The sequence below is a fragment of the Amborella trichopoda genome, chromosome 1, assembly GCF_054954075.1.
Source record: "Amborella trichopoda isolate Santa Cruz 75 chromosome 1, AtrichopodaSantaCruz75HAP2 v2.0, whole genome shotgun sequence".
NCBI lineage: Eukaryota > Viridiplantae > Streptophyta > Magnoliopsida > Amborellales > Amborellaceae > Amborella > Amborella trichopoda.
The window spans coordinates 47,174,637-47,190,053 of record NC_142336.1 but is presented as its reverse complement, the minus strand read 5'-3'; the positions used below and the strand labels follow the sequence as shown (position 1 = coordinate 47,190,053).

The window sequence follows — 15,417 nt, the reverse complement described above, 5'->3', positions numbered from 1 at the left end:
AAAAGATGGTACAATTAATTGTTCAATCTTTTCTTTCTAAAAAGCAATGGTTTAAAAAACGAATCGGTGACCCGGATCGAGCTTCCAAAAAACCGATCCGGATCGGCGATCCGAATCGGGAATCGGGTGAATCGGTCCGAATAAAGCTTAAAAAAAATTCAAAAAAATTATTAAAATTCATTATAAATATTGTTTTTTAGGAATTCAATAAAAAATGAGGGTACTCCATTAAGAATTTTCATGTTTTTAAATGAATATGCGAATATTGATTTGTTTTTTCCCTGCATGAACCGCCATTCAGCATTTAATTTACAGTATTTCGTGCTCATCCCTACACTGTTGCTGTTGGGACTCGATATGTGAATAATATGGCTGGGATAGGGTGGCCTCAGAATCATCATCTCTCTCATTTTCTCTTTGAATAATATGGATTAAAAAAAAAAAAAACAAATTTTCAAAAAAATCGATCATGGATTAAAAACAAAATCACAAATTTTCAAAAAATTCTATCATGGATTACAAAAAAAAATTCGATCATGGATTAAAAAAAAAAATCACAAATTTTCAAAAAATTCAATCATGGATTACATAAAATTCGATCATGGATTACATAAAATTCGATCATGGATTACATAAAATTCGATCATGGATTACAAAAAAAAACAAACAAAAAAAAACAAAAAATTCAATCGTGGATTACAAAAAAAGAAAAAAACAGTTCGATCATGAATTACAAAAAATTCAATCATGGATTACAAAAAACTCTATCATGGGTTACAAAAAAAGCAAAAAACATAAAATTCAATCATGGATTACAAAAAAAAAAACAAACATTTCGATCATAGATTATAAAAAAAAAACAAACATTTCGATCATGTATTACAAAACATTCGATCATGGATTACAAAAAATTCTATCATGGGTTACAAAAAAAAAACAAAAAACAAAAAAAGCGATCATGGATTACAAGAAAAGAAAACAAACATTTCGATCATGGATTACAAAAAATTATGGGTTACAAAAAACCAAAAAATTCGATCATGGATTACAAAAAAACAAAAACAATTCGATCATGGATTACAAAAAAATCAATCAAGTATTAGAAAAAAATCTATCATGGATTACAAAAAAAAAAAAAAAATTCCGTACGGACTCGCCGATTTCGTACAGTGAATCGGCGAGTCACTGTGCGGAATCGTCCGGTTCTCTCTAGAACCGGACGATTTCCGATTTTTCAACCGATCCGGTCCCTTTTCGCGAATTCCGAGTCGAACCGGGCGAGTCCGATTCGACTCGGCGTTTTTTAAAACGCTACTAAAAAGTATCATTTTTAGTTTTTCAATTTATTTTTTTACACATTAATAATCTCCATGTTATACTTTGTATATTCCTTAAAAATCAAGTTCAATATTTATTTTAAGAAATGCATTATTAAGGGGCCGTATTTCTGCATTTAAATCCAGGGACTTATAGAAACCGTGTGCGGTTAGCATGCGGCCAGCCCGTACATTGTAAAAATGCAAGCTTGGCAATAAATACATATTTTAAAAATAATTTGATCCCAATTTTTAAGGAATATATAATTTTTAACATAGTGATCATGAATATGATAAAAAAAATTAAAAACTAGAAATAATAATTATATGTTTTATACGGGCTGGACCACATTTCTATATATGTGGTCCAAAAAGTGTAAAGCATCCATCTTAAAGATGGATGCAAGTAGGTGTTCCATCTACAAAAACAATGGAACTAGAATTGTTATTTTTAGTTTTTAATATTTATTTATTTATTCATATTCATGATTTCTATATTAGAGATTACGTCTTTAAAAATTAAGTCTTAAAATCCATTTCAAAAATAGATTTATTAAGAGGCCCGTATCTCTACATATGCTGGCTTGGCCGCATGGAAACCGGATCCATAATTATATTAAGAAATCATTTTTACGATTAGGAACATTTTTAGATGTACCACCTATCTGCTTTCATCTTTAAGATGATTGCTTTATACTTCTAGACAGCATATTGTAGAAATGCAGTTCAGCCCGCATGAAACAATTGTCGTTCTCTTTATGCTCCGGTAGTGTAGACCATTTGAACCTGCGGCAATTAGGGCTCCAGTTCGTCTCGCTGCATCTCTCTCGGCTTTTCACGTTTCGTGTCTAGAGAGAGAGAGAGAGACAGAGACAGAGAGACAGAGACAGAGAGACAGAGAGAATTCATTCTCCTTGTTTTGCAGAGATGGAAGCCAAACTAGTCGAAGCTTCCCAGCTATTTGACCGCTTCAAGGCTGCCTTTACAAGGAACGATCTCCATAATTGCGATTCTCTCCTCTCCCAGCTGAAGGTAAACCCTAAATTTCCCCTTATTTTGTCTTTTCCCACTTTCTTGCTCTTCCTTTGAATTCATCTTCTCTCTCTCTCTCTCTCCCTTTCTCTCTCTCTCTCTCTCTCTCTCTCTCTCTCTCTCTCTCTGTGTCTCCAGATCTGCATCCGTTTTCTATTTGATTTTCCGTGTCATTACATCTCTTAAGCGAAATTGTATTTTCAGACTTTACTGTGCATACTAATAGTTGGGCTGAGTTAATCGTTATAATTTATTTAATAGCCTTAATTCCGTAGATTTCCTTACCTGCAAGTTTTAAGGTTCAGTTGATTCGGTGCTATATATTTCTCGTTAATGGATTCTGACACTCTGTTGTTCTCATGGTTGTTCCTTTATTAGCTGTTTCTATGTAAATATTATTTAGAAACGGCGTTTGTTTTTTTATTAGCTGTTTACAATGGGGTAAAATACTACAAAACAGAGATAGAAACACACACTCTATTGGTATGAAGGAAAACCTATGAAAGAAAGTTCATGTGATTTACATGGTAGAAATCAGTTTTTGGGAACTCAATTACGGGGGCTAACTTTTTACAATTCAGCTTCATCTTTTTTTTTTTGTCAAATTTTTATGTGATAAGTAAAAAGAAGAAGAGACAAAGTGTCTATAGTGGTAGAGTCAAACCACACTCAGAAGGTGGGTTTAACTCTTTTATGTGAGAAGATATTGGAATAGGACACAAATATAAAAAGAGGTCTTGAACCCAGCTCGTCACCGAAGTCATACCACATTGCTGTCATATTGGAAGAGACCATTTAGATGGAAACTCAAAAAATTGCAATTTAGGATAACTCAGACATGTTTTTCTCCTAGAAAATTCACCCACTTGATAAAATGAGTGGACTTGGTGGAGTTTTTGGTACTTAAAATGTTTTTTTATTTACTGGTGAAAATCGAGGAAAATTTTCGATCTATCCATCCTCTCAAATTCATTGATATGTTGTACTCATGGGTCATTATATAGAATTCTCATAGGGATTGCATTGTATCCTGAGCATCCTTTGTTTTGATAACATACCTGAGTTGTAATAAGGTTAGAATTTGCTATTTCAAAAAAGAAAAAGTTATGACTAGATGCTCTTGGTGTTTGATTTGTTCCCATGTCCAATTGATAAGAATCAATTTATATGAATGCAGTGTTACATATGTTTATGTTTATCTATGAAATGTGTGAGCAGCAATTGAGCTTGAAATTTCTCTCATGGAATTGTTAGGTTGTGCACGACTAAAAGATTATGTTTTTTAATTTCAAATTGGAGCCAATCCCAATGTATGTGTTTATGCGTCTTCCATGATAGTTTTTAACTGAATAAATCTGGCTAATAAAAATAAAACCATCATTCTCTAAACATGTTGCAATAAATTGATTACTGGTTTACTGTTGATGTTATTAGTTTGATGTGAGTGTATTAATTAAGTTAGTATGGATGGTGAACCATTCTTTAAGACTCCATTTTGTTCAGGGAGCTCTTTTCTTTAGATATTTCCTTTTCACTCATATGGTTCAAAATCATGATGGAATCCTCTGTGAAAGTCGTAATCCTTAGTGCTATTGACTGGTCTATTATTGAGCAGACTGTTGCATATATAAATTGCTCGTCAATTACAAATGCATGGGGTGCATGAAATGAGTGCATCACATCACTTTTGGAATAAATTTGCTATGTTAACTAAGAATTGGAAAAATGACTGCTGGTACATTCATTTTATTTGACTTTTAGAATCTGCATTACTTGCCCATGTGGTGATAGTGAGACTCCTCTTATTTACAGTTCCAAAGTAAAATTAAAATTTCAAAACTCAAACTGCAGCTCCTACTAGATCTAATCCTTGTTTATGCTCTGTTCTTTTTCAGTTTCTTTCTTACATTAAACCTTAGCTGCTCCTGTGCTCATTTACCTTTGCTATGAATACTTGAAGTGGTATGGTTATTTGCATATTATTATCCAATTTACAACTTATTGTTCTGTAATTTTACTTGCAGGTCTTGTTAACGACATTCCCTAGCCTTCCTCCGTTGTATCGGGAGTCACCCACCGCAGTTCATGAATTGACTATTGCTAGTATGCTTCATAAGTGACACAATAGTGTTTCGTTTAGATTTTTCTGTTATATCCTGAGTTGTTTTTTGAAAATGTATTTAGTGGTTCAAGTTTGCTTTAAATGCTTTATTCTTAGATAAGCAGGGAAATAGTTGAGCAATATTATGATCCAACTTTGTCTCTATTACGTACAAGAGAAATTCAACCTTTGCTTTCATTTCTTTTCCTTGAAATACTTGCATAAGTGCGGTGGACTTTGTAGTTGTGATTTTTATCCATGAGTTTTCGCCTATCAGCTGAATGAATTTGAAAGTTGGACCACATTTTGTTGAAGTTTGGACAATGTGAACTGAAAATAGGTATTTATTCTGATTTGTGACCTGATACTTGTAGAATATGGGTGAAAGAGACTTGAACTCTTGACCTCCAGGGAACACTACTTGCAGGATTTGTGTTTTGATTGCTATTTCTTTTGTAAAAGGCCACAGTTGTCAATTATAAAAGCAGACCCAGTCACTCATGTTTGCAGTCCCATTCTACTTACTGGAGTGGGCTTTGACATGGCTTAGTAATAGAGTGGTTAGTAGTATTTCGTGGAAACTGCAATTTGAGGATTCCTTTTTTGTGGAATTATGATGCATGACCTTGGATGTCCCAAAATTGATGGATGTGTCTTATTCTTTCAAATTGACCAAAATGCTAATGTTGGGTAACATTCCACCCATGATAATCTTGGAGAAACTACTAGCATGTGTAATGCTAACTGCTGTTCTTTCTGAGATGATGTCTCCCTTGTTTGGAAATTATCAAAACATTGTTCATTGTCCAGCAGGCAAGTCTCGATTAGTATGGTGCAGGCATCACTCAAATCAGATGCATTTAACAAATTTCCTTGGGCATTATTTGGTTTTTGATGTACTGAAATTGGTTTGGCTTAATCAGACTTTTATTAACTGTAGGATGTTTTGTATGGTACCTTAATTAGCAATTGGTTAACTTCAGTGTGGTATAAGAAACGAGACACTGGAGGATTATACAATTACAGAAGAATTATGTGTTTGTCTCTTGTTGTTAGATTGTTACATGTAGTGATATAACACGATAGAAGTAACAATTTAAAAAGAAAACAGAAAGGAAAAGGTCAACTCAAGTAGGGACCGCTAGGGTCCTGAGTCATCTGGTCTGACTTGGCGACTCTGCATTGGACCGAGGAAGCTTTAACAAAAAAACTTAAAAGAATTATTGGAAAGGGGAGACTCAAGTGATTCTGGGTTTTGACTGGGGATTGCTCCATACCCTGATCTTGGACAATTTGGACGATTCCCAAGCTGGACCACCTTAGTCAGCGCTGCGGATTTTTAGGCGCTGGTTAAAACTATATTTATTGCAAGCCAAAATTCATGTTTTTCCAAATGTTTACCACCACAAGTGTCCAAGGGAGAGGGGTGGATTCAGCTTTGATGATTTTCTAATCTGGCATGCTGAAGGAGCACTTTTTTGTTTTTTTTGTTTTTTCCTGGAGTTGGAAGGAGCTCTTACCCAATGCGAGGTAACTGTGATCCTCTTCCTATCTTTATTATTATCGTTGTCATCGTTAGTGGATATGATACAAGGTAGAAAATTATGAGAAGATGCTCAATGAACCAGTAAAAAGCAATTTGCCCGTCTTGAAAGCCACAAAAATCAGCACAATTGAGATACCACAATGTACGCCAAACCCTGAAAATCAAATTTGGTCTTGTGGCATGAACATAACAAACCTAGGCATAGAATGGCACCTAAGGGAGCAACAAACTTTTTTTTGTTTTATATCCTTTTCTTTAATTACAGCAGACCATGCTAAGACCTCAAAAACCAAACTTGAGACCATATAGAAGTTGTACACCCACCTTAAACTTCTCACTTTCATTGCTATTAATGTAGCTGATCCATGCACTCAAATGGTCCATCCAACTCCACTACTTTCGAGCATTTGTATTCTCTTCCTTTGACTGCTTCTCACTTCTCATATGTCAACTTGTCCACTCCTCACTTTATCAAGGAAAAACTTGCCTGACCTTCCCATTTCTTACCACATCTATGGATATTCTTTTTTGCCGTTTAGTAAAGTCCCCTTTCAATTGATCATTTATAGTTTTTTATTGTGTTCTCCTTTGTATATAACACTTTTGATATTCTTTGCCTGTAACAGTAATATTTTTGTTGTTTTTCTCCTTGTGTATGACACAATGAGGGGTGTGTGTATGCGTGCAAGCATGTGCGTGCGTGCGTGCAGGTATGTGTTATATATAGTTTATCCCCAGGTGCTCTAGATTATGTGCTTTTTGGAAACTTCTAGTTTTGTCTCCATACTCCTGCTTCCATTAGATGAAAATAAGGTTCTTTCTTCATGAATAGGACTATGGCTTTGTATAGATTATGAACAATACAAATATTTTTTTTACCCCTACTGCGTTAGGTGGTTTTGTTTTACTTTATTTCGTCCTGTGTCTTTTTCTTTGGACTTGGTCACGTGCCTCGGTGACATTTTGTACTTTGACCCTATGGGTCTTTTTTTATTTCTCTTATCCTTCAATACACTGTTAACATTATCAAAAAATAAATAAATACAAATATTATGAACAATACAAATATAAACAAATGTTTTGAAGGCCTATGGACCTTTCTGCAGCTAATTTCCCTTCTTGATTAAATTATATTGGAATTTATAGCCTTAGAGGGACTTGGATCACCCACAGGTTGTTATGCTTTTATTCTTCTCTTGGTCGTTTACTGATGCCTTGACTGTCAGACATGGAACATGCTACTTTGGTTTGTGATACAGAATCTGCTTTGCTCTCATTTATGATAGTTTGAAATAATCTTTCTTGCTGGTCACTTTTTTTTCCAATCTAATCTCTTTGTTTTAGTTTTTGCTTAACTGATATATGTCATGCAAAGCTTTTCTGAGTGAGGGAAATTTCAGGGGACATCTTTGAGCATGCTGTGGTTCTTAGTGTGAAGGCTGAAGACCAAGATGCTTTTGAACGTGACTTCTTTCAGCTGAAACCTTACTATACTGACACAAGGTAATATTTTAGTATGTATTTTGTTCGGAATGTAAACTTTTGCATACGAGTAAGTCCTACTATTATAAGCTAGATATTAAGGCTCAAGAACTGAGTACAAGTATCTGCTGCTAATTGGTGATGATATCATGGACCAAGGAAACATTGAACTCAATTCAAATAGATTTGTTTTGGCAGTTTTAATCCCAGATGTCCTGAAGATGGTTAATACTTCTAACTTTTTGTGGCAAACATTACTGTTGTAGGTGATAACTTAGATATTTGAATACTAAATTTGGGAAACATTAGATTGGGGGATTGTCTTTCCCAAGTTAGAAATCAAACTTGGGATGTACTTTTGTGACCAAGACCAAGCCCAAGCCCAAGCCCTAATCCTAAACAGAAGCTGATAACTGCGATAGAAGTCATTTCCTTCACCCCTCCTCCCCCCCCAAAGAAAAAGCAAAGAAAAGAAAACAACCAACCAAAAAAGAAGAAGAAAGGAGAGCGCTACTAGTCATCCTATAATAAAATTCACTGTTAAGAGTTATTCAATTTGTAGTCTCTGTGTAATGGCATGGACTGTTGTTACAGTGTATAAATTAGAACATAATAGCATTCCGCAATGTGCATCTTGTTGGTAGGGGATTATATCGAGTTTCTTGGCCTTTGTTTCTGATGATAATTCTTTCAGATTTTTCAAGTGTGCCACTCCTGCAACTTGAGATGGAAATACCACTAGGGGGTAGAGCCTGTTTTTTGTTCTTTTTTTCTAATGCCCGTTGTGGTTCTCATTGATTCAAAGGTTCAACATAAAATTTGGAATATGTTAATTTTTGAAGCATCAGATTCCTACACTAGTATTGAGAGTGAATAACATGGTAGTATGGTACTAAATTTTGAGTATTAATTACGATCTTGTAGCCTAACAAATGAAAGAAGCTGGAAGTAACATAAAACTGTTAAAGCATTCACGTTTGCTTTTCCATATGTCAAGCTAGAAGTAACATAAAACTGTTAAAGTATTCGTGTTTGCTTTCTATATGTCAAGCCCTTATGAGACAGTTAGCATTTTCCTTCTCTCTCCTTACATGTCCGAACTGTGGATTTTAACTTTCTGTTTTCATCATATTGGTGAGTCAGAGTTGGTTCTTGTCTGAACATGTATTAGTTGCTTGTCTCCATAAAATTTTGTAGGGCAGACAAATTTTCTGATTACTGTACCAAATTTATTTGTTTATTTGTTTATTTATTTATCAGAAAACACTTTCTGCTTCGTGTTCTATTTTTAAACTTTATCATTCATGAAGTATAAAAAAGGAGAAGTCCACAAATTCATGTTTTCTGATGGGCTTTGATTTTGCTGGTACAGGGGCCTCATTCCACCCTCACCACAAGAATATCCAATCTTGGGTCTTAACCTTTTAAGGCTCCTAGTCCAGAATAGGATTGCAGAATTCCATACTGAGTTGGAGCTGCTTTCACCTACTGCACTGGAGAATCCATGCATCAAGCATGCTGTGGAATTGGAGCAATCTTTCATGGAAGGTGCCTACAACCGTGTTTTAAGTGCTAGGCAGGCCGTTCCTCATGAAACTTACATCCATTTCATGGATCTTCTTGCAAAGACAGTCAGGTAGAATAACTTTTTTAGTGTGCGCTTAGATTAGTTCCTTGTATGCAATCTAAATGATCCGGAGTGAAAACTTTTGATTAATTGCTTCTGTGCAATTTGCAGAGATGAAATAGCTGGATGCAGTGAGAAAGCATATGATTACCTTTCGATTGAAGATGCAAAGCAGATGTTAATGTTCTCATCAGACCAAGAATTGGCCCAATATGTTGCAGAGGTATGGGGATTCCTTGTTGAGAGATTACAGATAATTTTGAGAGAGACTTGATAATTTTGGTTCTATCTATTTTTGGGAGAAACATGCATGTATTAGTGTAATGTTTGGTAACAGGGTTATCTTATCTACATAATGTGGCTGATTCATGAGTGAAGCTCATTGTGGGCTGTAGTTTGTAAGATCATAATGCATTTGTGGAATCCTACGCAGGTAGGTAGGGAGAGAAAGTATGGTATGATTCCTAGAATGTCCAGGGTGTGAACTGTAGTGATAAAAAGTTGTATTGGCTTATATTATACATGCAGTAGTTGGTCAAAGACTAAGATGTCCAGAGACAATTAGATTTATGGATAGAGATACTAGGAGCTTGCTCCTATGAGCTAGGACACATATAGACACAAATATATTATCCAACTCATTTTATAGATTATTTTCATCACATGCACATTATATGAAAGTAAATGTTTTTTTTGGCCGACCTTCCTATATCCATTGTGGGCGAACCATTGACTTGCATGTGTCACCACTTATGTTTCTGAAATTGTACAGTTTAATTCTTGGTTATTTTAGTTTGAAGCCTTATAAACCATTTCAAACTCACAGATTCACATGTATACATGGACAACCATGCTAGTGCAGACTCACGGAGATGTAGATAGGAGTGTGTCTTGAGATTAATTTTATTGACCTTTAACCAAATTTCTAGACATTTAAAGGTTTGCTGTTGATTGTGATTCTGTTATCATTAAGATTCCTGAACTGTGAAGTTCGTACTATGTAAATGATTTATTTATAGGTCTGTTTTCCATAAATGTTACTCTGATAGTATGCAACGTGAAGAATGAAGGAAAACGTGAAAATGAAAGAGAATTTGGTACCAAAGATTTTACCTTGGTTTTACTTATGGACTTTGTTCTTTATAAACTAGAGGGACCATGTCATATGCTACAATTTTGAATGATGAAACTATCTCGGAGATGTGTAATTTATGAAATAGGATAATTCTATCTGAGCTTCTTCGGAAACTTGTTATCTGATATATCTTGTGATCAATGAAATTTGTGCAGTTCTCACTTGATTTCTCAGTTATTTAGTAATTTCTGCATCACCTCCATCCTCATGCAGTATTCCATCTTCTATCTTTGATTTGTTGTCTAGCATTTCTACCCGGAAAAAGTTGATGCTTTTGAATGCTTTATAATTTCACATTCTTTTCTTCATATTGAAGTCAGTTGTTTCCCTTCTACTGCATGTGTGTTAGCAAGTAGATTTGTTTTGAAGAATTTAAACAGTAGGCGGTTATTCTTGTTTTCAGGAGCACCCAGAATGGGAGATAAGGAATGGCTGTGTGTTCTTTCAAAAGGCAAAAGAATCTGCACCATGCAAAGAGATCCCATCACTTCAGCTCATTAACCAAACGCTTGGGTATGCCAGAGAATTGGAGCGAATTGTCTAGAAACCGAGTAGCCTCAAGGACCTTTTACCTAAAGGATAACATTTACAATTATTTTGAATTTGCTTTACTGATTTTTGTATTATGCCTTTGTTTTAAATCTTTTTCTTCTTCTTGATACTAATCAGGGACCTCTCTCTCTCTCCCTCTGATTGCGTTGCTTCCCTTGTTCCATTACCATACCATTTTACTGCTCCCTCTCCTCTCCCCCTTCCAATTATCGTAGTCTCTCTCTCTCCTACACTTTCCATTGCCGTGTGCTTGAAGTTTAAGGGGTTGTTTAGTTCTGGGTTGGAAAAGTTCCAGGTTTTATCTAAAGGAAAATTGTTTCATGCGGGCTAGGCGGCATTTCTACATATGCAGTCCAAAAATTGTAAAGCATCCATCTTAATGTGAACTAACCGTCCGAATGTTTTCTTACAAAAATTATTGTTTTTAGTTTTTACATTTTTTTTTTTTTTTCATATTCATAATCTCCATGCTAGAGATTACATGACCTTAAAAATTAAGTCTTAAAATCCATCTCAAAAATAGATTTATTAAGAGGCCTGTATATTTACATATACGGGCTTGGCCGCATAGAAACCGGGTCCTTATATAAAAACTCATTGTTTTCATCCAAAGTTTTCGAAACCAAAGCTTCCTGCGTATTTTGGAATTGTGGATTCATGGGTTTTTAGTGTTAAAAAGGTCCTTCCTATTTTAGATTTCAGAAACTTTTGATATCCACAACCATCCATGCGTTTCATCTTACACCTCTCGTAAACCAGTGGTATGTTATCAAATTGAAAAAGTACATGACAAGATCATTAACCTAAGGACGTCAAATCTCATTGGCTTTTGAATATGAAATCTGGCAGTTGAGGGTCTACTATTGATTGGGTTTAAAGTTTTAAAAATATTGTTGTCTTCATCCGAGCATTTTTTTTCAACTATGGGTTTGTTACATAAATTTTGTTGTCGTCTATCATGAGCAATATTGTTAGTTAGATTATAAGTCATCATATTTCTTTTAATTAGTTTTAATAATGTATTTTTAAGCATTTCTCTTATCTTTTTAGAGCCTATATTAAAAATTTGGACGAAATTACCTTTTGTATTAGGTCTACTATAGTTATTAAGTCTGTTTGAAACACGATTACTTGAAAAAATCTTTGATTTTTTGAAATCTGTTAAGAACTACAAGTTTTTCAAAAGATCTTTAAAACAACAAATTCTTTTAATAGAATGGATATAAATTTTTATTTTATATTTTCTCAAAAAAAACTTTTCAAAAAAACTTCTTCCCTATAATTTTATTTTTTTATTAAATTAATATTATTGAATTTTGATTTAAAAATGAGTGCATTAACCGTGGGAGTAAATTAAGAATCATGATTTAACAAAAAAATTCTATAAAACATTTCACCATTGAGCTCCCTTAAAAATTGTATTTCTCAAAATACTAGGCCAAATTAGAAGAAGAGTAACCAATCATGTTTTCTGTTCTTTAAACCCATGACATCCTTATAAAGAGCAAATGAGAGATTCAATGACAAGATTTAGGTAGCTAAACATTCAATACGAGATTCGAATTTGCTCAAGCATTTTGTTTTTTTTTTTTTTATGCATAGAGAAGTTTGATTTATTTTATATTTTGTTTTTTATTTTTTATTTCATTGTTGTATACAACATAGCATTTTGGATGGATCACTATTTTACATATTCGGGTTTTTACATTTTCTTTTATTTAACTGCAATTCTATATTGATGATGCTTTTGCTCTTTTTTATTGAAAAGTAATCCCATATTGTGGTTTATAATGCTTGTTATTTGCTAATTAGTTATTGTTTCTAGTATTATTGTTGTTGTTTCATTTTGTGCTCCCAATAAACCTACAATATGTTTTGTGTTGTGACAAAACAGTAAGCCTTAGTTGCTGGATTTATTGAAAGTTTCAACAAAAATTGTCTAGTATTACTCTGGTGACACTAGTAAGGCTATAAAATAATTGTTTAATGGTTTTAATGCATCCATACAATAGCTGCAAATCATAATCTTATATTGTGTCATCATTACATGTACGATTTATTCACTATGTTATTTTGAACCAAATCTGAAATATTCATGATTCTATAACTTATCTTATTTTTTGACCATTTTTATTTTTTTACCTGATTTCTTCCCTCGACTTTTTGAAATAAAACCGATTTATTACTAACGTTTTGGTCTGTCGATATTTTATTATACCCCGACTTGCTAACTAAACGTTGTATATGATCAACCCACCTAAGTTTATTTTCTTAATTGTATCACCTATTGGAAAGAGGATGCCGAGAGGCGAGATAGCTATAGGGAACGTTTGGTTGGCAGGTCCCATTTGCAGTGCAAGTGTTCAAATTATGAATAGGTGTGGCAGAATGAGAAGGACCACATGAGGTTGGTGGTATGGAGGATTCAGTTAAAGAAGTCAAGGTCGGGGTTGGTTCAAGAGAGGGAGATGTGTTCGGTGAAGAGGGAGCCCTATTAGTATCATGTAATGGAGTAGGCATTTCAGAGAGAGGAACATTGAAGTCCTCCTATGGCAAGGGAATGGAAGGAGGTGGATGGAGAGAAAATATGGCACAAAAGATAAATGCGACTAATGACTAGGTCAAGACATCTGTATCTTTTGTGTTGAGAGCCGCAACCAAAAAAGCAAACAAGGAATAGATCTCGGCTCCAAGTTATCAGAGTGAACATACCAAAAAATATGGCATTAACATCTAAATATGCGCCAAAATATTGTGGTCAGGTGGGATACCAAACAAAACTTCATGCGGAGACATATACCCCGAAGTTGGTAGATGATTTATTAGAAAACTGGCCATGGAGAATGTCTCCATTCAAAATCGCCGAGGCATGCAAATATGGTGAAAGAGCGTAAGACCAGTCTCAACAATACGATGATTCTCACACTTCATAGGAGGATAACCACCTAATGAGGAGAGGGTAACAGCTCTCCACTTCCTTCTTATGAAGTAAGCGTAATACATGAAAGGAGTGTGGTCCACATAGGTGTGCCCTTTCATTAGGGACATACCTTATATGCTTACAACAATACATCGATAATTAAAAGTTAAATTTAACAAAGTCCATAATTAGTGCTTTTTTTTTTTTTTTACAATTTAGCTATTTCTATTATTTCAAAGTGATAATTATGAGCTATAAAATGTAATTATGTAATACTATTAATCAATAAATAAAAATAAATTTAAATGATAATTATTTGTAATCGATAAGGAAGAATATAAGGTCACTCACAATTTCGATAATATGCATGACACTTTAGACAACCAAATTAGTAGTTACATTAGTCTTGCCATTCGGAATGAAAATAATTAATTAATTAGAAGAGTGAGTGGCCAAAATTTTTATTTACTGAAATGTTAAACTTTGTTCCAGTTTCAATATTCCTTTGTAGCAAATATAATGATAATTAACAATCAAATTTAATGAATTTTTTTAAAATTGGATATTGGTTTTATTTAAATTAAATTTCAGCTGACTTTTATGTATAAATAAAAAGCTAAAATCAGATGAAAAATGAGAATTTCTTTTTAAAAATTATAATGGGCCATTATTTCTAGGAAAAAGTTTATATAAGGATGCAACCTTATAATGTGGAACTACGGATGCTCCTCAAAAATCCATCAGAAAAGGTAGTTTTAATGTTGAAAACCCCTTTGATTGATCATCTCAACATCGAGATGTATGACTATGAAAAATAAAAAGATTTTAAATCTAAAAAATAATACGTTTTACAACATCTTATCTACACTATATGTTACACCATTTTGAAAAAGTATAATATGTTACACTATATGATACATGAAATGATATGTTCATAAAGACTTGATATACTATATCTCAGGAACTCCAATAAGCCTCTTAATTATCATATGACTCTTCTTAACTATCATACGACTCTGATACTATGTTAACACCTTCTTATAACAATGGGACATTCACCCAACTTTTATCTTATGTTTGTTTTTGACAAGGTTACACGTAAGAATGGAACTTAAGACGTTAGACTATGAAAACCTAATCTTTGCTGTCTCATCACAAGCCTGTTAGACCAAGTTTTTCTTATGTTATTTATTGCATATACTTTATTTCATTGAGTTTCATTCTTCAATCAAAACAAAGTTTTACTTATATGTCAACTTAGATATAATTTGCGCCCACACACACAAATTGAGAGAGAGTATAGTTTTAAAGGGGAAACAGAGAGTAGGGGTTAAGAGAGAGGATGTTTAAGTTTCCTCTTTTAGAGAGAGAGAGAGAGGGGTGCAATATGGTTTTTTTTACTAGTTCAATTCATATTCCATTTCATATGGTTTATGGCCAAATTTTAGGGTAGCCTACCATGTTGTATCCAAAATAGAAAAAGCCACAAATTATTATTATTATTTTAATTTTTATCGTGGCTGTACTTGCATGGTTATATGCCTCTTTTTTTTATTTTGGGGTGCCCCTAGGTATTTTGGTTAATTTTAAATTTGAAATATTTTTTATTAGTTTTTTATGTGCGCTAGGGGTGCACCAATTTTCATTGAAAATAAATTTCAAGGAAAATTTTGAAAATAAAAATAAAAATAATTTGTGACTCTTTA

At 33.7% G+C, this 15,417-nt stretch overlaps 1 protein-coding gene across 1 annotated transcript; it reads left to right on the top strand.

Moving 5' to 3' along the window:
* The first annotated feature begins 2,104 nt into the window (after nucleotides 1-2,104).
* Nucleotides 2,105-10,904, top strand: RPN12A (regulatory particle non-ATPase 12A). Its single transcript, XM_006852533.4, has 6 exons — nucleotides 2,105-2,348; nucleotides 4,373-4,451; nucleotides 7,396-7,498; nucleotides 8,850-9,113; nucleotides 9,216-9,327; nucleotides 10,643-10,904. The coding sequence occupies exons 1-6, from the start codon at nucleotides 2,244-2,246 to the stop codon at nucleotides 10,781-10,783; spliced, it is 804 nt and encodes a 267-aa protein (XP_006852595.1). The 5' UTR covers nucleotides 2,105-2,243; the 3' UTR covers nucleotides 10,784-10,904.
* The last annotated feature ends 4,513 nt before the right edge of the window (nucleotides 10,905-15,417 follow it).